Source organism: Ovis aries, chromosome 24 (genome assembly GCF_016772045.2).
Source record: "Ovis aries strain OAR_USU_Benz2616 breed Rambouillet chromosome 24, ARS-UI_Ramb_v3.0, whole genome shotgun sequence".
Taxonomy (NCBI): Eukaryota; Metazoa; Chordata; class Mammalia; order Artiodactyla; family Bovidae; genus Ovis; species Ovis aries.
Genome location: NC_056077.1, coordinates 34880740 through 34908656, shown reverse-complemented (window position 1 = coordinate 34908656; position 27917 = coordinate 34880740). Strand labels below are relative to the sequence as shown.

The 27917-nt window shown below is 51.3% G+C and overlaps 2 protein-coding genes and 1 non-coding gene across 6 annotated transcripts in view; 1 reads left to right on the top strand and 2 right to left on the bottom strand.

Moving 5' to 3' along the window:
* DTX2 (deltex E3 ubiquitin ligase 2) overlaps positions 1-5004 on the bottom strand; it is a 33869-nt gene extending 28865 nt beyond the window's left edge. For 2 of the 4 annotated variants that reach the window (XM_027961212.2, XM_027961214.2), the window contains exon 1: positions 4877-5004. The gene's annotated coding sequence lies outside the window, so the exon portion shown is untranslated. Of the gene's footprint in view, positions 1-3566; positions 4773-4876 lie in introns of those variants that run through there. The other 2 variants (XM_042240518.2, XM_042240519.2) reach the window with 1 other exon arrangement.
* A 4682-nt stretch (positions 5005-9686) lies between these two features.
* Positions 9687-9759, top strand: TRNAG-UCC (transfer RNA glycine (anticodon UCC)). The gene has a single exon. It is a non-coding gene; the product is annotated as a tRNA-Gly (tRNA).
* Positions 9760-15651: 5892 nt separating this feature from the next.
* ZP3 (zona pellucida glycoprotein 3) lies at positions 15652-23395 on the bottom strand. Its single transcript, XM_004020981.4, has 8 exons — positions 23053-23395; positions 21010-21128; positions 20083-20186; positions 19825-20002; positions 19615-19732; positions 16880-16971; positions 16619-16749; positions 15652-15883 (listed from the first exon to the last, which is right to left on the bottom strand). The coding sequence occupies exons 1-8, from the start codon at positions 23359-23361 to the stop codon at positions 15666-15668; spliced, it is 1269 nt and encodes a 422-aa protein (XP_004021030.3). The 5' UTR covers positions 23362-23395; the 3' UTR covers positions 15652-15665.
* Positions 23396-27917: the final 4522 nt, after the last annotated feature.

Genomic DNA, 27917 nt, shown 5'->3' with positions numbered 1-27917 from the left:
CCTTTTCTGTAAAGGGCCAGAAGGTACCTATTGTAGGCTTGGCAGAACATAAGGTGTCTGTTGCAACTACTCAACTCTGCAGTGTGAAAACAGTAATGGGCCACGTGTAAACTAACTCATGTGGTTGTGTCCCAATAAAACTTTATTTACAAAAACAGGCTGTGGGCTGACTTGGCCCGTGAGCTATGGCTTGCCAGCCAAGCTATGCTCTCACCGTCCGGATAGTTGAGAAGTACTTCTCGGAACCCGTTTCTCTTTTAAAAACTGGGAGAATGCTTATGGCTCTGGCGAGCCTCCCCTGCGGCACGCCTGCACTCTGCAGACACGAAGGGCTTCGCCCAACACCCGAGGGTGAAACACAGCACCTGAGAGCACGCTGGTGGCAATGTGGCCCGGGCCTCCTCAGGAAAGCCCAACTGCTTCCCAGAGCCACACCTTTCCTGCATCGGGCAATCAGGCCCTGGTCTGCCTCTCCTCGCTGCACTCCCCCGTGACTCTCTTGTCTGTTCGCACCGCTTCAGTAATCCCACGCGCGCTGATCGTCCAGGTCTTTCTTCAGATACCCTGCCCGCATCCCTGGTCCAGCCATCAGCAACCCCAAGGACAGCCCAGAACTGATCAGGCTGTTTCATGCCCGCCCCCTCCCACCCACAGTGTCCACTCTACCTGTCCATTCACTCATCTCTCAATTCCCTGTGAAATCTTTCCTAGACCCACTCCTGCCCTGCAGGGAGAAGCGGCCACATCTAACCGCCAATGTCCATGTGACATCTGAGTGCAATTATCTACTTGTCCCCTCCAGTGGGGCATGGGCTCCTTACAGGCAAGGATTACGGTTAGGAAAAGATTTTTCAAAGGAGACACAGAACGCTGACTATAAATGAAAAAATACATTTCACTGTGTTAAAATCAAGAATGGTTGTTCAACAAAACGTGCCTTAAAGAAAACAGAAAGTTACAAGCTGGAAAAAGATATGTGCAATAAGCACAAAAGATTAAAATCAAGCATACATAAACTCTTACAAATCTTTTTTTTTAATGCCAAGAACCCCGCAGAAAAATTGGCAGAAGATATAATTTACAGAAACACATGCCAATAAACTCATGTAGAGATGCTTGACATTAGGGTTTGGTGACATAGAAACCATGATCCCAAAGATCCTATTTTATATCCATTCCATTGGCAAAAAAAAAAAAATCAGCCTATATCAAGTGTTGGCAAGAGTGTGGAGCAAGTGTGGAAGTGTACAAGGGCAAACTCATATAACCACTTCAGAAAAGAGTCTGGCAACAGCTATGGAAGTTGAATATTTATTTACCCTATGATCCAGCAAAGCACCACCCCTCAGTTCACACCCAAGAAAACCTCTTGAGTAGGTGCAACAGGGAACATGTATAGAAGTGTTCAGAACAGCTCTCTCTCAGCAGCAAAAACCTGGAAACGACCAGGCACTCATCAATGGAAGATCAGATGCAGAAACTGGTTTGTTCACACCATGGACTATTATTCAATATTCAAGACAAATGAACCAAGTGATATGCAATACTACGGACAAATTGTAGCAATATGTTTTTAGGTTCCTTAGGAATACCCAGGTACCATAAAACTAGATAAAAATGAAAGCAAAGGGATAATGGATATCTCAGGATGGGAATGGGAAGAAAGATCAAACACTGGATATGTATTCTGTCTCAAGATCCCAGCTTTTGTTGTGGATGGATGAAATGCAGGAACTTACAACACTCATTAAAAAGAAACTTAGGAAATAAATAAAAGTAGGCCATGTGTGAATGGGTGATCAGTGTGGAGCAATCCAGTTCTCTGTTTATCTGAGGTGAATATTAAAACAAACCCACAGAGGTGACTGTTTAATTCATCTCCGGGTGCTGAGCACAAACCCTGGCACACAACTTCCTGGGCACACGTGGAATGAATGAGAGACGCTTCATCCGTGGCTCCATTCCTGCTGTCTCTTAGGTACCTCCAATATGTCTGAAGCCAAACTCACCTTCCTTGCTTCTCTCTCTTTCCTCCCGGATTCCTTGGCTCTGGGCTGCCCCTCCTCCAGCTTCTCCCCACAGCCCAGCAGCTGCCCTGGCTTGCTCTTGCCTCCTCAGCCCGCACTGTGAGCACTTGGCTCGGACCTGTCAGCCTCTCACCTTGATGAGCACTCGCTCTCATCTGGCTTCTCACACTTGTCTCTCCTTCTCAACCACCTCAGAGACAGGGGCGAGGCGGAGCTTCCTGAAGTACAGTCCTGCCCCTCTCTTCCACACCTCCCTTCAAGGTCTAGAAACAACGTTCACATTCCGTGGCTCACGGGGAAAGTCCATCAGCCCAGTCCCTCACTGTCAACACTATCTGCTGGCACACCTCCCTCCAGTACCCCCTCTTCCATCTACACTTCCCCCTCCCCAGCTCCTTCCAGAAAGTTTAAGTAACGACCCACTACCCCATATACATCCAGTTTCCCCAACTCTGCTTCAACTTTACCCGGCACCCTACCCACTTGGCCACCCAGTTAAACACCTCCAGGATGCCGTGCTGTGCCCTCTTGTGAGAAAATCCCCTCTCATCAACTTCTACAGCATTGCATCTGTCGTCCACAGTTCTCTCCGGCCGTTCTCTCTCTCTGACAAGCCCAGGAACAGCCAGAGCACAAACTTCCCTGTCTACCTCCCTCTACTAGAAGCTGGGGTGATGTAAGGAAACAGTCACAAGGAGAACGATCCAATCCAATCCATTCCATGCTTTCTAGCCAGGGTGCTCATTTAGCAAGGCCCTTCCTGGAATTCTCCTGCTAAAATCCCCCAAGTCTTGGCATGACAGGCAAAAGCCCCCACACTCAACCTTCTGCCCACCTTTCCAGGCTTCTAGGCCATGTAGCCATCCCGTTGCCCCAGCCACACTGGAGTCACACTTACAATGACCCAGACATGCCGGGTCTCTTCACAACTTTGCATTTACTGACTCCTCTGCCTGGCTTCGTCCCCTACTTCCTGGGTCCTACTCCTTCACAATTCACTTTGGCTCTCACGTTCTTGAAGCCTTCTGGACCTTCCCTCCTGCGCAAGGGTAGGGGTGGGATGGGGGGGGCTCTGCCCTGTGATTACCCACTCCTCCATATGTATCACACCAACAACACCTTGTCGCTGTCTATGGTTTCTTTATCTTTCCCACCAAACAATGAGCTCCTGGAAGACAGAGTTTTTGTGGCTGGTCACTGCACCCTCAGCACCGAGCAGGGGGCCTGACAAAAAGGAAGCACCCAGTAAAGGCTCAAGTGACCAAGGAAATTAAAATTTCCAATGCAGAAATCCTGACTCGTGTCCTTCATCTCATAATGCATGTGTGAAAACAGAAAGTAGCTTCTAAGACTGGTTAAACAGGAGAAGCTGTTGGCAAGAAGCCACCTGAATTTATCTGAGACAAGAGGCAATCAACAATCCACTCCCAGGGCTCACTTTCATCTTGGGGACCTCAAATTTCCCCCTCCCCAGTCCACACTTTCTCTACTGAAAACCAGATTGGACAGGCAGCGACGTGAAGTCCCCGTGGCTCTCACCTTTTCTCTGTGGAAAGCTGGCACAAACCGTGCCTTCTTGATGAAGATACCAGATCCTTAGGAGGAATGACTTGTGTGGATTCCCATCTTGATAGAAAACGCAAACAACAAAAACTGGGCAAATCTGAAAGGCTTGCTGACTCAGCGACACAAATTCCAAGGCACCTTTGCCAACAAGGAAGAAGACGATCGAGTTTTAAATTGGGAAACAGCAGTTAGTGAAAACGAATGCACAGATGTTGGGTCTGTGTGCTGTGGCTGGGGACTGGAAACCACCAGATTTATTTTCCAACAGCCTGGGCACAGCAGAAGGTACAGTAGTCTCCCTCTGCCCACTCAATAATCAAGGGGCTAGTTAGGGGAAGGAAAAAAAAAAAAAGCCCTTCCATAGAAAGGCCTGAAAGGATTTTGTGAGCCAGTTTGCTTTGTGAGCCTCCAAGAAATCAACTACAGAACATAAAAGTTTGCCAAGGTCACACAGTAAATGAACAAGAAGCCTAGCTATAGTTACCCTGATGGTTTAAGTAAAGCCTGATTACCAGAAAGACCACCTTCTACAACTCTAGACGAGCTACATGGCATGCAGAAATATTTTGAGTTTCTTAAGCGACCAAGCGTCTATGCACACACTATTTCCACTGCTACTGGCACTTAGGGAGGGAAGAGGAACCAGTGTGGAGGACAGTAGCTGACTTGAGAAAGGGTAGTTTCGGGGGCAAAGGGGGAGGGAAGTCTAAGTCCTCTTCACAACGTAAGCTACTGGCACCCCGCAAAAGTGAGCCAGGCTCCCACAAAAGAGGCACTTCCTGGAAGGCGGACCGCACTTGAGAAGAAGAAAGCGGAGTTAGTTAAGCGAACTCCTCAGAAGTACAGCCCCCGGCTCCAGCGAGCCGCCCACCGGGAAGCAGATCCCAGCAGGACCCACACCCTCACTAGGGCAGCCCGGTGGCCCCGCCGCCGCCTCCCGGATCCTGTGGGAAAGGGTACTCTCCTCCCGACGGGCCAAACTCTCAGGGTCTGCGCCGCTCCCCTCGCCAGCCCTTCGGCGTTCCCGCTCCCCACCCCGACCGGTCCTAAAGCTCTGCGAGCGTCTCTCAATCCCCTCAACTCCCGCCCTCGGGGACCTCCACCCGGAGGCCGGTCCCCGCAAGCCCCCTGGGACCTCAGCCCGGAGCGCCTCTCCAGCCCGGCCCAACCGTCCCTCACGCCCACGCCCGCCCCCTTCCGGCCCCAGCTCGGCTCGGTCTCCCCCGCGTCCCCGGGACCCCAGCCCTAGGCGACGAGCAGGTGGCCCGGGCCGCCCCTCTCACCGAGACTGAAGAGAGCGAGGCAGGCGGCTGGAGGACACCGCCGCGCTCAGACTGAAGCTCCACTTCGGCCTGGGCACTGCTCCGGCCGTAGCTCCCACTCTAACGAGGAGGCAGCCTGAGTGAAACTCGGCGTCGCAGCTTCCTCGGGTTCCAGTACGCATGCCCAAGACGCTGGGCCTTCTGGGAAACGTAGTTCCGGCGGGGCAGCAGGGGCGGGGCCGAGCCCAATGTGCACCTGTTCAGTTCAGCTCAGTTGCTCAGTCGTGTCCGACTCTTGGTGATCCCATGGACTGCAGCACGCCAGGCTTCCCTGTCCATCACCAACTCCCGGAGTTTACTCAGACTCATGTTCATTGAGTCAGTGATGTCATCCAACCATCTCATCCTCTGTCCCCCTTCTCCTCCCGCCTTCAATCTTTCCCAGCATCTGGGTCTTTTCAATGAGTCAGCTCTTCGCATCAGGTGGCCAAAGTATTGAAGCTTCAGCTTCAGCATCAGTCCCTCCAATGAATATTCAGGACTGATTTCCTTTAGGATTGACTAGTTTGATCTCCTTGCTGCCCAAGGGACTCTCAAGAGTCGTCTCCAACACCACAGTTCAAAAGCATCAATTCTTCAGCGCTCAGCTTTGTTTATAGTCCAATTCTCACATCCATACGTGACTACTGGAAAAACCATAGCTTTGACTAGACCGACTTTGTCGGCAAAGTAATGTCTTTCCTTTTTAATATGCTGCCTAGGTTGGTCGTAGGTTTTCTTCCAAGAAAAAAAAGGGCTTTGTACCTACTTGGGTGACAAACACTTAAACACGCAACTGCAATCTAGTGCGATAAATGTGATAAAGGAGTAAGAGCATAGAAGGGGTGCCTAATTGCAGGAAGAGGGGATGTCAGGAAGACATTGCAAAGGAGGTTACACTAGAATTGGATTTTGAAGCCTGAGTATGGGTTTGTCAAATGGAGTACAGGGAAACTTTTGCAAAGGATGAGAGATGAGAAAGTGCCTGATGCATTCAGAAAGCAATGAAATGTTCTGTGTAGCTAAGGCAGAGAATAGGTACATGGACGGGGTGAGGACAGAGAAAATGGATTAGGGTGTGGCAGGATATGGGGAAATGGCTGGGTGAGATTATGAAGGACACTAAATATCACGCAAGAAATTTAGTCCACTGGAGTCAATGGAAGGATTTAAGCAGGGGAAAGAGAAGCAGCATTGCACTTTAGAAGTGTACCCTTGTGGTGGGTGGAGGATTGAGAAAGGAGTGGGGAGACCAGTTTGGAGGCTTAGGCTATAGTCCAGGTCAAAAGTGATGAGGCTTAAACCAGGCTAATGACTAATCTTTTGGATCACAGACTTCCTTTACTTCCTAAAGAAAGTTGTTCCCAGAAAAATGCTCAGATGTATTCATACGTATACACACAGATATTTTTACATACAGTTCCAGGGGGTTCAGAGTCCTCTAAATCTTGGACTCTAATTGAATATCTTTACATAATCTAATCAAAAGCTAGTGAAGGAAGAGAAAGAGTGCCTGCAGCAGGCCTAGTTTCTGGTACTCTAGGCCAGGACCCAGAGCTGACTTATCACCCAGGAGCTGACTTAGAGGGCACCAGTCTTGAGCCTGGGAATGAGCCAGTTATGCACACAGCCAGCTCTCCATAGAGGAATGAAGGGTAACGATTTACCTGCGATTTCTACTAGATGCCTGAAGTGGCTACAGATTAGAATAGGACGCTTCCCTTCCCCTCTCAGAGCCTCGGTCACCTCAGCCATAATCATCCGCAGGCCGTCTAAGGCACCTAGCAGGTGCTGAGCACTGGACATGCGTCACCTCCGTGAATCCTCTCAATGAGATGGATGTTATTCCCATTTTTTGGGACCTCGTCCCACAGCTTCCAGGACTGTGGGGGTCCTAGCCACTGGACTGCCAGGGTATTCCCTGAGGAATGCTGACTCCTGAAGAACAGATGAGAGGCAGAAATGTCTGGGGAAGAGGCTGGACCTGGGGACATGGGGTGAGCATGATGGCTTAGATCCAAGAGAAGGGTCCCATGAAGGGGGTGCTCAGTGATGGCAGTTCTGAGAGGCCCAACCTGCTGGTCCCTGGGAGGGGAGCCCATCCAGAACCCAGGGCTCCTGCTTCCCTATCTGGGGCTCCCTCATTTTTCAGTCAACGGCTGACATTCCAGAAAAGTCCCAAACTTCTGACTTAGCACAGAAAGGCCATTGGTGACTGCACAGCGGTTTCCACTGAGAGACAGGATCTGAGGTCATGGAGGTTAGGAACGCCTGGGTGTACAGGCGGCTCTTCCAAGAGCCATCTTTGTGTTCCACACATGGGAGGGGGGATTGAGAGGACCATCGAGGATAAAGCCCCACAGGGGGGATGACGCCACTTACATAAGGATGCCCGTGGCCGCGTGCACTTTGGAGGATGCGGGCCAACCCAGTGACCTCCGAAAGGCAGGAATGGCAGGTGATAGTCACTTTCTTTGTACTTTTCCTGTAGCATTTGAGTGTGTCCCAGTGAATAGTTTCCATTTTTATAACCTGAAAGGAAAGACTATTTTTATTTGGGGAAAAATGAAGAGTTCCAGTTGTGAAAGAGGCAAAATAGGGCAGCAGCAAGAGGGAGAAGAGGGGACAGGGACTCTGAGTTTTTAGGCAGGAAAAAGTGAGTGTGCTGTGTCCTGAGGTCACAGCAAGATGTCCCTCGAGAAGCTGGAAATGAGGGAAACTGGATGTACCACTTGCAAACTGAACTTGAAACCAATACACGCAGCAGAAGGAAGCTGGTTAAATGACCCTGGGATGCTAGATAGAAAGGATGAGGAAGACTCACAGGTGCTGACGGAACTGGTAGCTGAGATCTAATGTCAAGTAAAAAAGGAGCTTCATGGAGAAGGAAATGGCAACCTACTCCAGTATTCTTGCCTGAAGAATCCCATGGACAGAGGAGCCTGGCAGGCTACAGTCCGTGGGGTTACAAGAGTCAGATGCAACTTAAGAGACTACACCACCAGAGAAAGACAACCCTCAATTTGGCAGCAAGTGAAAACTGTCCTTAAGATCTCTCTTTTTTTTTCCCCTGATAGAAAAAGAAAACACTTGGAAAAAGAAAATGATACATTTTCTATTCAAATGTGAAAAAAAAGGAACTTTCAGAGCAGAGGGTTATAGTAGAGTAGGTACTTATTTGTGTGTGTGTGTGTGTGTTTATTGGTGTGTAGTTGATTTACAACGTCTTGTTAGTCGCAGGTACACACCAAAGTGAATCAGCTATTCGTATACATATATTCATTCTTTTCAGATTCTTTTCCCATACAGGTCATTACAGAGTATTGAGTTCCCTGCGTTATGCAGTAGGTTATTAGCTATCTATTTTATATATGCTAGTGTGTATATGTCAATCCCAATCTCCCAATTTACGCCCCCCTCCACCCCCTCCCCATATAACCATGTTTGTTTTCTACATCTGTGACTCCATTTTTGTTTTATAAATAAGTTCCTTAGTGCCATTTTTTAGATTCTACATGTAAGCTATATCATATATTTGTCTTTGTCTGACCTACCTACCTCAGTATGACAATCTCTGGGTCCATCCATGTTGCAAATGGCATTATTTCATTCTTTTTTATGGCTGAGTAATATTCAACTGGGCTTTCCTAATGGCTTGGTGGGTAAAGAATCTGCCTGCATTGCAGGAGATGCAAGCCATGCTGGTTTGATCCCTCGGTTGGGAAGATCCCCTGGAGGAGAAAATGGCAACCCACTCCAATATTCTCACCTGAAAAATCCCATGGACAGAGGAGCCTGGCAGGCTACAGTCCAAAGGGCTCCAAAAGTTAGGACACAACTGAATGCCTGAACACAGAGCACACTATTCCACTGTAAATGGGAACCACGTATTTATCCATTCCTCTGTCAGTGAACAGACAGCTAGGTTGCTTCTCTGTCCTGGATACTGTAGACAGTGCTGCAGTGAATACTGGTGTGTGTGTGTGTGTGTGTGTGTGTGTGCGTGTGTGTGTGTGTGTATTTAAAATGCACACACAGGCTTGTCAGCAGAGATTTTTCTGGAAGGAAACCTAAGATGCTCTAAGAAGGTAACAGATGAGCTGAAGATTTTTATTTTATTTACTATATAGTTGGGCTTCCCTGATAGTTCAGCGGTAAAGAATCTGCCTGTAATGCAGGAGACAAAGGAGACACGGTTTGATCCCTGGGTTAGGAATATCCCCTGGAAGTGGAAATGGCAATATTCAATGCTAATTTTTTCTATCACAAAAATATGAGACTGCCCCCACACACACACACACAGTAGGGTAGGTTAGGTATGCCCTGTGGGAGCTGAAACATTCCTGGCAGAGGCTCTGTCCTTAATCATCTGCCCAGAAGGAAAGACTTTTTTTTTCTAATGTCTCAAAGACCGGCATTTGCGCAACCTACGGACCTTTGAGGATTCCTAAGCAACGGAGGGGTTTCCCAGGTGGTACTAGTGGTAAAGAACTCGCCTGCCAGTGCAGAAGACATAAGAGATGGAGGTTCGATCCCTGGGTCAAGAAGATCCCCTGGAGGAAGGCGTGGCAACCCGCTCCATTATTCTTGCCTGGGGAATCCCATCGACAGAGGAGATTGGCTGCAGTCCACGGGGTCGCACAGAGTCGGACACGATCAAAGCAACTTAGCACACACGCACACAGCAACTGAGAACGAATGATGTGGCCCGAGAAAGAGGTGCCCATAGACGGGGGAGTGGTGGTGGCCAAAGGAACTTAGATTAAAAAATAAAGTCGGGATAAGGGGACCTTTCCTAATGGTCCAGTGGTTAAGACTTTGCACTTCCAATGGAGGGGGTGCAGGTTCGATCCCTGCTTGGGGAACTAAGAGCCCACATGCCATGGGGTGTGGCCAAAAGAAATAAAATAGCCTAAAAATAAATTAATTAATGGTCGGACTTTCCGTGGGGTGCAGTCATTAAGACTCTGACCGTCTACTCCAGGAGGCAACCAGGTTCAACCCCTGGCAGGGAACTAAGATCTCACATGTCACGTGATGTGGCCAAAAAGATAAAGTCCTTCAACCCCACTCCAGGTGTCAGCGTTTACTGCTTCCGAAAGCTCCAACCCTGGAACCAGCCTCCAGCTCACCCTGGAGCAAGAAAAGATCAACGTAAACCTGGGAAAAGGCAAGACACTGGAGCCCAGGGATGCCGCTGAGGGGATCAAGCCCTTTCTGATGTTTTACTTGGGAAGGCAGAATTTTGTTGCCTGGTGCCTCAGCTAATTGGCCTGCATCTGATACTCCGGAGGGCTTGTGTGATTAGAAGCCACAGCTGCCTTGCTCATTATTTCTGATTAATAGGCAGCACTTGGCATCTCTGGGCAATGGTGCTGGCTCAGGATCCAGGTGTGATCTACACAGCCCACAAGAGCATGATGGCTTTGCAGCCCTGAGGTGGGAAGCTGTCCCCACCGAAAGCATTGTCTTATGTAAGTCCCAGTCGCTTGGAACACGACTTGATGAATTGCTTTGTCCTCACTAGTTCCCTTGCTGCCAGTCTGAAATAACTAATGTGTACTCAGAGTTAATACATTGGAGACGTTTGTTTTAAATCTAAGCAATCACACTTGACCTCTGGCCCCCACTCCACAGTTATTGTTTTGATTGTAAAGTAATGCTCTGGCACCCTGGTGTCAGAAAGAGAAAAAGAGAAAAGAAAGAAAAGAAAAAGAGAGAGAGAGATCGAACAGGCCCAAAATGGACTCACTTGTGCTAAGCCCCACAACAGCAAACCAAGACTTAATACCTAATTGCAGTTTTAGCCTCTCCCAGGAAAATAATCCTTTAACCAGCCTCTCCTTTAACCAGTCAATCTGGAATTACCTAGCAAGTACCAGTGGTGGTTCAGATGGTAAAGAATCTGCCTGCAACGCAGGACACCCTGGTTCGATCCCTGGATCGGGAAGATCCCCTGGAGAAGGGAATGGCAAGATCAGGCTTCCCATTCATCTCCAGAGTACTGGCTACTGATTCGAGTATTCTTGCCTGGAGAATCCCATGAACAGAGGAGCCTGGTGGGCTACAGTCCTTGGGGTCCCAAAGAGTTGGACACGACTGAATGACTAACACGCACGTATCAGTGAAGTGATTTGCCCATAGACACTTCGCGCCCCATAGTAGGAGGGTAACTTTCCCTGAAATAACCCACTCTGCTCAAAACTTCCTCTTCCCACCCACTTCTGCCTATAAAAGCCTTTCATTTTGTACAGCTGTTTGGAGGTCTTTCTATTTGCTAGACGGAGTGCTGCCTAACTCATGACTTGTTGAATGAAGCCAATAAGGGCTTTAAATTTACTCAGTTGAATTTTGTTTTTTACATTCATTTGGGATCTTAAGTTACCCGAGAGAAGGGATCAGGGACTTCTCTGGCAGTCCAGTGGTTAAGACTCTGAGCTTCCATTTCAGTGGGCGTGGGTTCAATCCCTGGTCAGGGAACTTAAGACTCCACATACCATACCGTGCAGCCAAAGGGAAAAAAGATAAAGAGAAGGGATCCACTGTGGTGTGTGGACAAACTCAGGTGTCCTAACCTGAAGGCTGAGGGCAGTTGGTCCCTTGGTAGACAGTGGGTTATCTTTCTGGTGATATCCAACCTCCTCCTGAAAATTTCCATTAGCCCTTAGGAGTTGCTCTGAATCTATTGGAAAAAAAAAAAAAAAACCTGATAAATCTCACACCTGTCAGGAAAAATTGTAAAAGACTTTGAAAGTGAAATGAAAGTCACTCAATTGTGTCCCACTCTGTGCGATCCCATGAACTGTAGCCCGCCAGGCTCCTCTCTCCATGGGATTCTTCAGAGAAGAATACTGGAGTGAGTAATCATTCCCTTCTCCAGGAGATCTTCCCCGACCTAGGGATTGAACCTGGGTCTTCTGTATTGCAGGCAGATTCTTTGCTGTCTGAGCCACCAGGGAAGCCCCCAAAAAGACCTTGAAATAGGCAGAAAGTTAATCTGAAAGGGTGTTAGAAAATGCCCAGTTACCTGATTCTTTGAATCTGTGCCTTTCCTTTTACAAAACCAATAGTAATACAAATAACTCTTATCCAGAGGGATGCTATTGACTTCTGTCTGCGGAAGCCATTTTTGCTCTATCAGCAAATTCATGTCTGCGTTCCTGCTTGCCTTTGTAAATCTGTTGGTTGGTTGTTGTTTTTTTTTTTTTTTTAATTCTCCTTTGTTTTCTTTTTCTTTTTTTCCTGATTCTCTTTTGAACCACTTTTTTACGTCTTGCACTTACCCTAAATGAATGAGTTAAAACAAGATCTTTGACACTTTTATTTTATATTTGTGGGGTCATGATTTTTTTCTTCATTGTTCTTTAACATACTTCATATCTCCCCTTTTCCCCTGGCTATCAGGAAGGCAAAAATTTAAGATTAAGTTGTCTTATTTTTCTAAATGTTTTACCAGCAGGGAATGCCTGTGGGCTGGGCTGCAGCCTGGTCCAGGCAACAGTGTGTGGGATTTCCCAAAAGGGCAAGCAAGGGGCAGCTGGAGCCTCCAGGATGTGCTATGTGACTTTGGGTGAAGTTTTAAACCTTCAAAGTGTTGATTCACCCAGGGATTCCTAGCATATAATAGGACGCTTCCCCAAACATACACCAGGGAACTGTGTGCCTGCCACTTTCCTCCCTTTCCCAAGGAAGCTCCACCTTGAGGCGGGCAGGCAGGGTCCTCTGACGTTACTGCTGGAGGCCAATGTCTCCGCTCACTGAGCTGAGGCCCCCCAGCAACGGCCTGGGGCTGACACTCAGGGTCACATCCTCAGCACGCTTCCTCCCCACACCAGACCCAGCCACTTCCTCTGAGGACAACAGAAGTTGAATGAGAGACGAGTTCCTGAGATGTTGCAACACCTGGGACCATGAGGACAAGTAACCCGTAGGTGTCTGCAGCAGGGACAGCCCCCCAGGGGTCCTGGGAGTAATTTTTCTGGAGAAGAGCTCTGAATGCACACTGCGTCCCAAGCATCACATGAATCCTTCCCATAACCCTGAAGTTGAGAGCTCCCCTACCTGAAACAGGATAAAGCTTAGCAGGAGGAAGCGGGCTCAGACAGGAGTAGAGCTAGGTGGAATGTGAGACCAGTCGCCTGGCCCAGGGGTCCTGACCAGGATTCTGGCAATGCTCTATTAATCTGCAGACAGTGTCATCTTACAGATGAAGGGAACTGCCGACCTGACCGTGGCCCGCTTTCTGTTGGCCCCCGGACTGTACTCCGCTATTCGGTTGATCTCCCCAACAGGGCTGGTCCATCCGTGGCACTCAGCCCTTCAGTGGCTCTTCTTGTCATCAGCCCTATATGGCCTCCCTCTCTACTTTCCCTCTTATTGGACGTCAGGCCCTTCAATCCATCAGAGCCCATGTTCTCCCTGCCCTCTCTTCCCTTCATACCCACCACCCCCATTTTGCCCAGCTAGGACCTGCTTGATCTTTGAGGGTTTACTCCAGGATCACCACCTCCAGGAAGCCCCCCTTCCTACCTCATGTCTCTTTTCCCCTTATATAGCATATCTGATAGAAAGGGAGGCAGATTCCTTCTTGAGGTAAATCCCTTGGCCCAGAATCAGCCAGGGATTTTGTTGAGACACAGAATCTTAGATCTGGAATGGGGCCCCAAACTCTGCCTTTCCCACAATCCCCAGGTGATGCCCAGTGGTGTTTATAAAACAAAACAAAACAAAACACATGGACTTCATTGGCGGTACAGTCATTAAGAATCTGTGTGTCCGTGCAGGGAACACAGGCTCGATCCCGGATCCAGAAGATTCCACATGCTGTGGAACAGCTAAGCCCATGTGCCCTAACTACTGAGCCTTCATGCTGCAACTACTGAAGCCCGTGCTCCACAAAAAGAGAAGCCACTGCAATGAGTAACCCATGAATTCCAACTAGAGAGTAGCCCTCTGCTGGCACAGCTAGAGAAAGCCTGTGTGCAGCAATGAAGACCCAGTGCAACCAAAAACAAATTTTTAAAAACCTTGAAAGAAAACCAACAACAGAGGGGCAAGGATCGAGGCCTTCCTCTACTTCTGAGACACAGAATAACAAGCTCTTGCCCTGAATGTTTTTAAGCGCCATTGGCTCCAATCAGTTTATGCCTCAATAGCCCTGCCCAGCTGGAACCAGCCCCATTTGGCCCCCAAGGGTGCTCAGGGCTCCCAGCAGGTGACTAGCAAAGCTGGGATTCCACAGTGATCTTCACCCAGTGAGGAGTCACAGCTGAGGGCGAGGTTGGAGGCAGCAAAGGGCTAGCCCAAGGTAGGGACATCACAGCCCTCAGCAGAAAGAGCACGGCCACCTCCCCTGGAGAGGGGCTCCAAACTTCCTGGGCGCCCTTCCCTTGCTGAGCAGCCCTAGGGGCTGTGGCCTGGCTGAGAGCACAGAAGCCTCTGTGAAGGGAGTGGGGAAAGCAGGGGAGGTGGAGAAGCAGCTCCTGTCCATCACAGGAAGCCCTGAAGCATCCATAGCTAGTGACTAGATGCCTGCTTCTTGGAAGGAAAGCTGTGACCAACCTAGATAGCATATTAAAAAGCAGAGACATTACTTTGCCAACAAATCTCCATCTAGTGAAAGCTTTGGTTTTTCCAGTAGTCATGTATGGATGTGAGAGTTAGACTATAAAGAAAGTTAAGCACTGAAGAATTGATGCTTTTGAACTGTGGTGTTGGAGAAGACTCTTGAGAGTCCCTTGGATTGCAAGGAGATCCATCCTGTATATTCATTGGAAGGACTGATGCTGAAGCTCCAATACTTTGGCCACCTGATGCAAGGAACTGGCTCATTTGAAAAGACCCTAATGCTGGGAAGGATTGAAGGCAGGAGAAGGGGACAACAGAAGATGAGATGGTTGGATGGCATCACCGACTCAATGGACATGAGTTTGAGCAAGCTCCGGGAGTTGGTGATGGACAGGGAGGCCTGGCGTGCTGCAGTCCATGGGATCACAGAGTTGGACACAAGTGACTGAAGTGAGCCGAGACCACAGCACCCCCATACCCCAGAGGGGCTCCTCTACAGCAGCTTCAGCTCTCAAGATGAGCGCTACCCACGGCCATCACCTATGGCCTTCAAGCTTCTAGCCCACAGACATGTGGCTTTCTGCCAGCTGCCACTAGAGAAAGACTAGAAGTCCTTTCCTCCTTGCCCCTACTCCTTGCACCAGATCCATGGGGCCCAGAGCCAGGACCCCCTGCCAGCCTAGAAGTGGGGCAGGGCCCACCCCACTTCAGCCTCCAACCTCTCTCATTTTGGGCCCACTGGAGACATAGGGTTATAGTTGCCCCTGAACAAGCGAGCCCTGGACTGAGGAAGGACGAGTTGCCCAAAGCCAGGAAAACACAGGCTTGTCTTCACCAATCCTGGCCTCTCTCCTCTTCGTTGTTTACTCGCCAAGTTGTGTTATAGACTCTTTTGCAACCCCATGAACCGTAGCCCGCCAGGCTCCTCTGTCTATGGGATTCTCCCGGCAAGAATACTTGAGTGGACAGCCATACCTTCCCCTCCAGGAGATCTTCCCAACCCAGGGACTGATGGATGCATTGGCAGGCGGAGTCTTTACCACTGAGCCACCAGACAAGCCCATATAGCCTCATAAAGACAGTGGTACTTCGATTTCACTGTTTGAACCCGTGACTCTGTTATTATCTGCCCTCCGCCCCTACACAGCCACTCCCAATTCACCCCCATCTAGTCACTGCTCCACACCAAGTTCACTTTCTTCTTTTATTGGGAAGCAGACACAGGGCACACGGGGTGAGAAGCAGCCCGATGCCTCCCAGCGAGACCCAGGACAACAGCAGCCAGAGTCAAGGTCATCACAGTAGCCAGGCCTAAGCCCAGCATCAGCAGAGGGGGAGAGGAGGTGGGCCCTTCCACGCCACGGTCATTCACCTTCCCCAGGAAGATCAACGGCCCCACTGTGACGTCTGCTTCCTCCGTCACTGAAAGACAAGACATCCGAGGGTTAACCGAGTCCCCGAGCCAGGAATCAGGTGAGGGGTTTTGTTCTGCTCAACGAGCTGAACCAGTAGGTTTAGTTCTAGTAGCTGCATTAGTCTCCCAAACCCGGGATTATGGGCTGCCCTGGTGGCTCAGCAGTGAAGAATCTCTAGCCAACGCAGGAGACATGGGTTAAGGCATGGCTCCCCACTCCAGTATTCTTGCCTGGGAAATCCCATGGACAGAGGAGCCTGGCGGGTTCTAGTCCATGGGGTTGCAAAGAGTTGGACCCGACTGAGCAACTTAACAATAACCCCCTGTGTGTTAGGACTCCAGGATGACTGCAGAATGGCCCTGGCCAACATCAGGTGGGGGCTTGGAGCCTCTCCCACTTAGCTCTAAGATGGTATTCCCTAGAAATACATATTAAGTCCCTTCAGTAGGGTTTGACTATTTGCGACCCCATGGACTAGCCTACCAGGTTCCTCTGTCCATGGGTTCTCCAGGCAAGAATACTGGAGTGGCTTGCCATGCCCTCCTCCGGGGGATCTTCCCGACCCAGGGATAGAATCCATGTCTTTTATGTCTCTTGCATTGGCAGGCAGTTTCTTTACCATTAGCGCCACCCAGGAAGCCATCCCCTAGGGGTAAGCAGCTTTAAATGGGGAACAAGAAAAGGACTGTCACCCTAAGGCAACAGCTGGTGCCTCTGAGAGGAGGGGCCTCCCGAGACCTACCTTGCCTGCGACTTCTTCGGGGAACAGGCTGGCCCTCCCGGTGGGACAGCCTCATGGAACGGCCTGAAATGCCGCAGCGCCCCTTGCTACAGCATCGACAGATGTCAGTGGGGCCTTCAACCGGGGACCACCTAAGAGTGAAATACAGGAAGTTAGACAGCTGTGCCGCCTGCAGGAAGCAGTTTGCTAGCAGAGGGCACACTGGGAGAAATCAACATGAGCAAGGGTGGCTGGTCTTCCACCCCAGTCTGGTGTCTTTACCGGTTGGAGGACTTGCTGAAGGAACATGCTTTGTTTAGTTGGTCCGGGACTCGGTCAACCGGAGTGACCTTCAGGTGACAGGTGATATATATCTGGAAATAAGAGCAGCTATTACCAGGCAAAGTTCTAGGCAGCTCAGTGACTGGTAAGCCAGTTCTTCAATAACCCTTAGCCTTTGAGGACGGAAGCCCACTTTAGAGACAGAAGGAGGCAGCTTCAAAGACCAGCTTGCCTACAAGTCCAGAGCAAGTTGCACATTGGATTCTGAATTAGAACCCAACCCATCAGCTTTATTCCTAGTCTCTTTCACACTTCTCCAATCTCTCAGCCGTGTCTCACTCCCAGGGCCTCATTATATCAAAACCTTAGGAACAGGGAATCAAGCCCAGGGGGAACAGAATCCATCTTGGCTGCTGGAATGGGAGGAATTTTGACAAGACCAGAGCTCAGGTCAGCCCAGGGCCTCTTGGTAGAGGCATCCACAACCAGAGGTCCCCCTCATACTCTAGGGGTCCCACACCCCCCAAGCACATGCCCTGCCAAGGCACTTGAACGCCAGCTACCTGTCCTGAAGCCTTCGACATACAGAACCACAAGCTGTGGTCACCACCTAGTGGCCGAATGCACCAGCAGGGAGACTATTTCGGAAACTTGAGTCAGCCAGGCTGCACTCCCGATTGTCCATCTGACTCCACTTCTCACAACCCAGAGCAGCACTTCCTGGTCCTTTAGCATCCCTATTCCAGGAAAGGAATTGCCTTGAGCCTCAGCTTCTTCCCAGATGATGCTATCTGGGGCCGCAGATCCCCCCGAGCGGTTCCTCATTAGCTGTTGAGTAAGAGTCCATCTCCCCTGTACTCTAGCCACAGTTGGCCCAGCCACCTGCCCACCTTTGAGGGAGAGCCTTCCCAGAGGTCAGGCTGCCTTCCCTTGATCAAGATCCTCCTGTGGTCTTAGGTACCACCCCATCTTCAGATATGCAGATGCTGGCTCAGGTGTCGGCCGTGATGGCCAGCGCCTGTGTGAAGCCTCATCTCCTCCTTCCGCTGGACCACCTGTGAGGTCAACACCCTACCCCAACCAGGATCTTCTACCCTAAGACCCACAGGGTCATCGATCTGGGGACCAGGACCCTTCCCTCGTCTCGTCTTTCTCCCCAGCCCCATTCAAACACATGACCTGCCATTACAAAGCTTCAGGACAATGCCCAGTAGCTTCAGTTGCATCTTTCCTTTCATCACTGGCTGTAGCAAAGGACTTCTGTTCTCAGGTGAGGAAGTAGCATCTGTGTGCTCATCTACAAATTTCCCACAGCTCGCCTCTCAATGCCACCCAGCCACGTGAGCCTCTGGCTCAGTGCTCTGTAAACCTAGCTGCTTGTTAGAGAACTTAAGTGGCTTTTGACGCATTTGTAAATAGACACTAGTGACTAGGCACGGCATAAAACACTAACAGAACCTAGATGGTAGGTACATAGCTCTTTGCTTTGAAACCCTTTCTCCTTCACATATTTTTAGATTTTAATGGAATAGCAAAGTTCATGTCAGACCCCACCCCAGTTAAGTGAAAATATATGGGATGATTAAATATCAGTATTTTGATGATCTTTCCAGGTGGTTAGTACAAGAGATAGAGCTGGATAATCCTTGCTTTAATCACTGTTCCTTCTTGACCAGCTATCCCGAATTCCCATCCTTCCGCTCCTATCTCAGGAAAACGCACTTAAGAGTTACTTGAGGGCTTCCCTGGTGGTGCAGCGGTTAAGAATCTACCTGCTAGTGCAGGGGACACAGGTCTGATCCCTGGTCGGGGAGGGTCCCACATGCTGCGGGGCAACTAAGCCAGTGTGCCGCAACGACCGTGCCCCCTACTCTAGAGCCCACGAGCCCACATGAAGACCCAGCACAGCCAGAAGTGAATATTCGAAAAATGAAAGCGTCTTGGTTTGTAAGAGTCTACCAGCACTTTCTGGCTAGCTGCCAGTCCTACCTATTCTTCCTGCCACAGTCATCACATGTGGTCCGAATTCTAGCTCACTCCCGCCTTAGTGTCAAGCTGAGCTTCCTAGCTTAGTGGTTCATCAACGGCACCTGAAGGCTTGTTAGGAATGCAGGTGCCAGGCTCCACTCCAAGTCTATTGAACCAAACCCTGGAGGGTATGGGCTCAGCGGTCTAGTTCAACAAACCCTCCAGGTGATGCTGATGAACTCAGGGTTCAAGAAGTCACTGACCTAGCCTATGTTCGAGTTTGAGAGGCTAACTAGCATGAGAAGTTCACACCTGTTTCCCTTGCCCCTTCTAGAAATCCTCCAGAAAAGCAGGCACCTGCTCTGATGAACTGCTTTACTCAGCCCATCTGGGTTCCAGTCCTGCTGACCTTAGTGAGGATGTCGTCAGTGACCTGGTCACCAGATACTCAATGTCATCTGATGTGACCTGTCAGCTGAGTCCCCTGGGTTCCCTCTACCTTGTTCTGTTTCCAGGATCCGACTCATTCCATCCTTCATGGATTTTCTCACTCCATCCCACATGGATTTTCTACCAGTCTCTTAAGGCCTATGCTTTCTCAAAGATCTCACTGGAGATCATGGCTTTATTTGCTAAGTTACTAGGATAGGTCAGAACTATCAGATCACTGCTTAAGAGAACAGCTCGCGAGTGACAGCATCAGCTTAGGAAGCCTGGTCAGCCCGACCCTAAGAATTCAGGCTTATTCCAGGCTATTAAGCCATTACCATGTTTCTGGAGTCATTAGCAAAATGGAACACATCCACTGTGAACTGGAGGATCTCTGGTCTGGGTCTAGGTGCTTTGAAAGCAGACGAGGCATCAGTGAGACCATCGACGAGACAGCTTTGAAGAGAGCAAGTGAACCCAGTTAGAGACGGAGGAGGTGACACAAGTCACATCCCAGAAGGGTCCCCGGAGAGGCAGGCCAGCCTCACCCGTGGAAGTCCACGATGGTGTGGTAAGGCGAGGTGCTCCAGTCTGGCGTCAGTGTGGCCACGCAGTGGTCCACGAACAGTCGCAGGGGCACGTGGCTGCCGGTGTGGACTTGAGCCTGGAGGTGGGCTCTATCTCCCAGCTGGAAGGTGGGCGTCATCTTCTCGGCACTCCAGTTCTCTGCAAGGCACGCCGGGGGTGAGAGCCTGCCAGAGCACCCCATCCCCAACAGTTGCCCCCTCCCAGCCCACTTTGCTCACCCTCCATCAGGCGCAGAGAGAAAACCAGCTTCTCCTCTGAGAACACCGTGGTCCTGAATGGCACCCAGGTGGGCTGGATGGCCCAGCTACTCACATTGCCGTGCCTAGGAAGAAACGAGCAGCTGCCGCACCTGGCGTGCGGCTCTGGGCCCTACTAGAGACACTCCTCTAGGGTATGTCTACCCAACTGCCTGAGCACCGCCCCCCCGGATCTCGTCCGGGGAAGCCCTTCCACACATGCTTTGTTCCTTGTGCCTTCATTGAATCAACACCACTTCCCTCCCAGATCACAGTCAAGTTCAAAGCCTTTCTAGGTGTCCCTGGTGGCTCAAAGAATCCGCCTGCAATGTGGGAGACCTGGGTTTGATCACTGGGTTGGGAAGATCTCTTGAGGGGAATGGCAACCCACTCGGTATTCTTGCCTGGAGAACTCCATGGACAGAGGAGCCTGGCAGGCTACAGTTCATGGGGTCTCATAGAGTTGGACACAACTGAGCAACTTTAAGTTACTCTGCACTCAACCCAGCACACAGGGCCAGGCCTTGTAGTTATAAGCCAGTCACCTGGTCCCCAAGCCTAATGCTCCAAGGTCACAGGCACATGCTGGGGCCTCCTCGACCCTCACTCAGCTACAGAGTGCAGGTTGTGATGGTCAAGGTCAGAGCTTGGAACCCACCTCTGCTCTACCAAGCGACCCTTTCTGAACTGAGGGGGCAGGGCAGCCCTGCAGCTTCCCCCAGGAGGCAGCTGTGGCCCCGGCCAGTTTCAGGGGCTCCGAGCAGAGGCCGCAAGGCCACCTCTACCAGGACTGAGGGCGGCGACCACAGCCCCAGACCCTCCCCCGTCCTCACAGCCTCGCTGCCAGGTGCTGCCAGGAGGCTGACATGCTTGCTGAGGAGCCTCTGGGCCAGGGGCGGCCACACAGACCTGGGGTAGTGGCACTCGATTGGGACTTCCACGCGGTTAGTCCTCAGGATGGACAGGTTTCCTGCAGGGCGGGGGCTGTGGAGCAGGAAGGTACTGTACACCAGGGCATCGTCGGTCACCTGAGGGAAAGGAAGGGGTTAACTCTACCAGCATCACCTGCCCCCGGTGTGCCCGGCAAGGGGCTGGGGGGCCAGGGCTGCTGAAGGTGGAGAGAACACAGGCCCTGGGCTCAGAGCCCACTTCGCTGACCCGTGGGAGGGCCTGCACAGGCACTCTGCTTCACCGCAAAACAGTGACACTTCCCCGGGGGTCTGGACCAGCTCCGTGTCACCAGCAAGCAGCACCCTGTGACCAGAGGCCTTGGGTGTGAGCACCCGTCTCAAGCTGCTGCCCCCCACCCCAAGCCACATACACCATTTCCTTTTCCAGGGAATGCCAGGGGCCCAAGAAGGCCCCCAGGAAGAGGCTAGAAAGTTCCAGGAATTTCAACTCACTGCCACAGCGGTTACCACCTAACTCACCCTCCTTCTTCTGACTTATTCTCACGCTCATCTCGCAGAGGGGGAAGCTGGTTTGGTGGCTGCCCGAGGCCGGAAGAGCACCAGCAGGTGCTGCTGGGCAATTTGCATCCTTTCCCAACAACCCCCTCCCAATTAGCAGCTGCCCAGCCCGCCCTCACCGCTCAAACTTCAGGGGTGAGTCCTAGCTGTCCATTAGTGAGTCCCCAGGTGGAGAAGCTGCATATTTGTGGGACTCGGTGCAAAGGGAAAATGTGGGGCTCCTTGTCCAACAGGAAAGAAGTCAGGTCAGTGGAGCAACATTAAAGCAAGCAGGGTCCCCAGGGTCAGCACAGGGGGTGTTTCCCACAAGCCGCCGGAACCCCACGTGATTTTTCCCACGTGATCCTCATCTGGGAGACCGGGCAAGCTGCCCAGCTGTGCTCCACGGTGGAGGCATGGGGGAATCTTACAGATACTGACGTCTGCCCCCACTTCCATCCCAATTTCAGATAGAATATGGGAACCAGGAGTTCTAACCACTCCCCAGGTGACTCTGATGCCCTAAGACTGGGAGCTACTAGGTTAGGATAATTCCTTAACTGAGCAGCTCTGGCTTGCCTAAGCTCTCCCCAGGAAAATGAGGTCCAGGTGGCTTCAAGTCCAGCCCTAGGGACCACCCTGAGACCAGAGATCCCGAGGAGGACCCCGGGGGCTGAACTTGCCCTGCCCCTACCCAAACTGAGACCAGAGTCCAAGGGCCAGCTGGGTCAGGGGCGTAAGGGAGGGGAGGACAGACCCTCCGAGGGGCAGCAGGAAGCTGATCCAGGAATTGTGCACCCGCTGGCCAGTGCGCCTGGCCCTTGCTAGGAGGGCCCTCCTACCCAGGCTCTGCCCCTCCCCCTCTCCTTGGGGGGGGCTGTCTGGCCTGAATTACTCAGCTTTCCCCCTGCACACACACCCCCATTTGAGACCGCCCCCACAGGACACACACTTTGAGCCTCTTCAACCACGATGCCCTTTGACCCTGCCCTCAAACAATTTTTAACACAAGGCTTCAAAGCCATTAACATGAATAAGGGACACCAAAATAGGTTTTTTTTCCCTGTGATGACTTCTGGGCTTTTCTGAGGTTTCAAAATTCACCTCTTCCATACAACTTTCTAGGGCCCCATGAAAGCACTGGGTTACCTGCAGAGTATCCCATCACGCATGCCCCCGCACCCATGTTGACTATATGTCTTCTGGTTGCCCCCTAGGTGTTAGAAGTCCTCAGGAATCAGAGTGGGGGTTGCCCGGTTTGGCGCAAAATGCACTGCCACCCCTGGTCTCCACCCACCTCCCCAATTTTGGCACCTAGAGGCAGAACTCCCCCACCCCAGCGCCACCAAGGCCCCACTTCAGGTCTCAGCGGCTCCACCCACCCAGCTCCCCCGCATGAAAGGGATCCACCCCAGCCCCACCTTGCACCCACACTCTACATCACCGGCCCCCTCCCGTGTCATCCCACTAAAGCCGGGACTGCCGAGGGGGTGCCAAGCCTCACCTGCAAGATGTTGCCACACTCATGCAGCCCAACCGAAAACCTAACCACGCCATCCGTGTCCGCGGAGGCCAGTGGCTCACAGTTGTCGGGGCCCAGGGTGAGGTCCGCAGGCCGGATGAGCTTCCCAGTGCCGAAAAGGTCTTTGTCGACCGTGACCACCAGCTGGGCCTCCTGACACTCCACCATCACGGTGGGTGGCTTCGATGGCCTAAAGCGCTCGGTTTCATCATCCCAGAAGGGCTGGGGGCTGCAGAGCTCCGTGCTTCCCCAGAGCAGAAAGCAGAGGAACAGCCTAGAGCGCGGCCCCATGGTGCCCACGAAGCCACTCCCACCTACTGCGACTCCTGGGCAGGCGCCACCCACCGTCTTATACCCCTGATGATGGCCACTCACACCTGGGCTCCCAACTGCCCCTCTTCCCCAGCCAATCAAGTGGGCCAGGCCCCTGATGCTCAAAGTGGCCCCTGGGCCCGCAGCACCAGCCTCACCTGGGAGCTTGTTCAAAGGCAGACTCTGGGACTTCTCTGGTGGCCAGTGGTCAGGAAGGCACGCTTCCACTGAGTGGGGGATGGCTTCAACCCCAGATAGGGGAGCTAAGATCCCACAGGCACCGCGGGCAGGCCAAAGAAAGAGAGAAGCGCAGACTCTCTGACACAGCCCAGGCCGCCTAAGTCAGGACCGGGCTCCCTCTCCGTCCCCAGGTGATCTGTATTCACATTAAGCTTTGAGAAGCATCAGCTGGTAGCCTGGTCAGGCATAGCTTCTCACCCCTTCCCTCCTTCCACCCTTTGCTGGCCTTTCCCTAGTCACCTAGAGAGGGAGCTAAGAGCTACCCTGGATCCTTAGAGAGGGGTGTGTTGGTTGCTCAGTCGTGTCTGACTCTTTTCAACCCCATGGACTGTAGCCCACCAGGCTCCTCTCTCCGTGGGATTCTCCAGGCAAGAAGACTGGAGTGGGTTGCCATTTCCTTCTCCAGGGGATCGTCCCGACTCAGGGATGGAACCCACGTCTCTCACGTCTCCTGCATTGGATGCGTATTCCTTCCCACTGTGCCACCTGGGAAGCCTGGATTATTGGGGGAGACCAGGAGAAAGCCGTTGACTAAGGATTGATTAAGGATGAGGAGAATTTTATCAGAGATGGGAGCTCTTTCCAAGCAGAGAAACCATGGTATCATTAGGAGGCCAGGGAATGTTGTGGGCTGCTGCTCAACTTAATTTTTTTTTTTTATAAGATTGCATTTTTCGAAATTTATTTATTTGGCTGCACCAGGTCTTGGTTGTGGCACGTGGGATCTTTAGTTGTGGCATACAGGATCTAGTTCCCTGACCAGGGATCGAACCTGGGCACCCTGTATTGGGAGCATGGCGTCTTAGCCGCTGGACCACCAGGGAAGTCCTTGCTACTCAACCGCATAGGAGGTAGCAGGGAAGGGCAGTTCAGGCAGAGGATCTGTGTGAACAGAGGTGTAGACAGGGCACTGGGTAGACGAGGAAAAACCTCAGGAACTCAGAGCTGCTGGAGCCTCAGGTCCCTAGGGGCCAGAGTGACAGTTTAGGGGGCTGGGAAGTAAATTGGGGCAGGATCCTAAAGGTGCTAGGCTGAGATGCTGGACTTTATTCTTGGTGAGAGAGGTAGGGTGGGGAAGATGAGTGATCTGGCCAGCTCTAGTTGGGGAAGGGTAGGTCTGAAGACAAGAGTCAGGGGGGCTACTGCGCCGGTCCTGGTTGGGGAGGTGGAGAAGGACTCACCGGCCTACTCCTTGCCAGGTCTGGGTGAGATTCCTTCAAGAGGAGAGAAAGAACTCAAAATAGTCACGGCGTTAAATTCCTAGGGGCAGAAGTGATACCAAGCAGGGCGCTGTGGGGCTCCTGGACAAAAAGGCTTTCTGTATCCCCCATTTCTTTGATTTCAGGAGAGGGACTTCATTCAGCCCCCATGCCCTTCCCTGGGTTCCAATGGGCAGATTCAAGCACTTGTTAATTAGGGAAGGGAGGGGATTTGAGACCAGGGAGAAACAGTCAAGAGCAGCCTTGGGGCAAGGTGCCCTTTCCCCATGAATGGGTACACACAACAGTATCTTTGAGCTATTTTGCAGATACTGAAAGCCCCTCCAGGTGGGAGAAGTTAACGATTACCAACGGTGTGCTTCCCACAAGCACATAGACCCCAGACCATTTGGACCTGAAGGTTGATGATGCTGACTCCTATGTGCCTCACCAACCCAAGAAGAATGTCCACGAGCTGATCATGCCTGCTCTGAACAATTACTATAAAACTTTTCACTGTCTTCTCCAAGAGGGGGGACACATGGTTTTGAGGGTATTAGCCCACTGTGTCCCCCTTTGTCTGGAAAAGTAACAAAGTTATCCTGTTCTCCCTCACCCAGAACTCTGCGATCTGATCCAGCACTGGTGTACAGAGAAGCTGAGCTTTTGGCACCAGAAGTGCAGGCGTGCTTGCTAAGTTGCTTCAGTCTGACTCTTTGCAACCCCATGGGCTGTAGCCCGCAAGGCTCCTCTGTCCAGGGGATTCTCCAGGTGAGAATACTGGAGTGGGTTGCTGTGCCCTCCTTCAGGGGATCTTCCCGACCCAGGGATGCAACCAGCCACAGTCTCATGTCTCTGCATTGGCAGGTGGTTTCTCTACCACCAGAAGTGTGTGCTCTTGTAAATGCTTGCTTCTAATTCCCTAGTGGCTCAGATAGTAAAGAATCTGAGCTACAGTCCACAGGGTTGCAATAAGTCGGACACAACCAAGCAACTAACGCTAACTGAAGGGATTGAACCATACTTGTAAGTTGCTTAAGTATATACTTCCTAGGTGTTTTTTGTTTTTGTGTTAATAAACTTGTTATTTTGTTAATAAACGTGTGTGTTTTTGTTAATAAACTTGTGGGAAAATAAATGAAGGGGAGAGATTACCCCCACCACTTCCTCTGACTTGATCAACACAGGTGGGGGTGTGGTGGGAGAGAAGCAGATGAGAGTTCAAGCTCCAAGCTTGCCTGGGCGGCCTGCCCACCACAGCAGAAACCACCTGGGTTTCCTGCCTAGCAGGCCCACAGGCAGAGACCCAGCTGTGGCCTGAGGCCCCCGAGGGACAGCTAGCCGGAGAGACTGTGTCCTCTGCTGGGAAAGGGACCCCTCAGTCCTACAGCTGTGTTCTCAGATTGTGCTGGGAGTAGGATGGGGTTGACGGGATGAGCGACCAGGGAGGGCATCCCTGAAGCCATCGGCCCCTCTCCGCCTTGGAGTTAACCCCTCTTAGAGGGCTTCCTTGGTGGCTCAGATGGTAAAGAATCCTTCTGCAATGCGGGAGACCTGGGTTCGATGCCTGGGTCTGGAAGATCCCCTGGAGGAGGGCATGGCAACCCACTCCAGTATTCTTGCCTGGAGAATCCCCATGGACAGAGGAGCTTGGAGGGCTACAGTCCATGGGGTCGTAGAGTCGGACATGACTGAGCAACTAAGCATATCATAGCATGGAGGGCTTCAGGGGAAAAATAGATAAGAATTGGTGAGCGTAGGGGGAGTCTGGGTGAGAGTCTATATGCACACGGGTGGCGGTGAGCATGTGTATTCTTGTTTTTCAGAACAAGGACCAGAGACAGCACCCCTGGGAGCACGGCCAGTCCAGCCCCACCATACCAACCAGACCAGATTCTGGATCTTTTACATTTTTTCTGAGAAGTGCTGCCCCCTGGCGGCCAGAATGCACCAAAGCGGCGCCACCAGCTCAGAGCATTTTCCCTTACTTAAAACTTTTTAAAGCCCGGATGTCGTAATGTTGCTTTAGTCGCTAAGTCGTGTCTGATTCTTTTGGAACCCTCATGATCTGTAGCCTGCCAGGCTCTTCTGTCCATGGGCTTTACTAGGCAAGAATACTAGAGTCGGTTGCTCAGGGGATGTCTCGACCCATGGATGGAACCCACGTCTCCTGCATTGCAGCTGGATTCTTTACTGCTGAGCCACCTGGGAAGCCCAAAGCCCATAGTGGTTTCTAAAATACTATTCCTCTTTAAACGCAGGACTCAAGTCTCCTTGGAGAAATGGCTAATTCCAGGACTGGGGCCGGGAAAGTACAGCGTGAATCTGGAACATCTTGTTATGCAAAAAAAAAAAAAAAAAAGCTCACGAAATGATAAGGATGTGCCAGAAGAACATAGGAGCCAAATGAATGGGGTAGGGTTGTGGGAACTGGCCCACCTGGGGACAACTGTCCACCAGAATGAATGAAGACAATAAGACAGCACATTGAAAAAAATAAGAATTCATGAGTGTCCGTGCAGAAGCTAAAAACACACAAATGAGTAAGCTTTTTCCATAAAAAGGGAGACTTCCTTATAGTACAATGCAGACTAATGATTGTAGAAGGAGAAACAGATTCAGAAAATAACCGTTTGCAATCATCACAGTAGTAACAGATGCAGGCAAGAAGTATTAGTGCAGGTTAACAATCAGCTGATGGTGGGTGGGGAAGGGATGGATTAGGGGCTTGGGATTAGCAGATGCAAACGATGACATTCAGAATGGGAAACAGGGAATTTTCTGGCAGTCCAGGGGTTAGGACTTGGCACTTTCATTACTGTGGGCCCACTGTTCAGTCTCCAGTCAGAGAACTAAGATCCCGCAGGCCACATGGTGCGACAGACACAAAGAAATGGGAAGCAACAAGGCCCTATTGTAAGCACAGGGAGCTGCATTCAGTATCCTGCGATAGGGCACTTCCCTGGTGGTCCAGTGATTAAGACTCTGCCCTGCAAAGCAAAGGACGTGGGTTCGACCCCTGGTCAAGGAACTAAGATCCCACATGTCTTGGGGAAGCTAAGCCCATGTGCTGCAACTACTGAGCATGTGCCCCAC

Excerpts from the sequence above, each read along its gene's own strand:
- ZP3 (XM_004020981.4), bottom strand. The coding sequence starts at position 23,361 with ATGGGGCCGCGCTCTAGGCTGTTCCTCTGCTTTCTGCTCTGGGGAAGC. Across the intron at positions 21,129-23,052 it reads AGTGTGGCAACATCTTGCAG|GTGACCGACGATGCCCTGGT; the intron begins GTGAGGCTTGGC and ends CCTTTCCCTCAG. Across the intron at positions 15,884-16,618 it reads CCGAAGAAGTCGCAGGCAAG|TGACGGAGGAAGCAGACGTC; the intron begins GTAGGTCTCGGG and ends CTTGTCTTTCAG.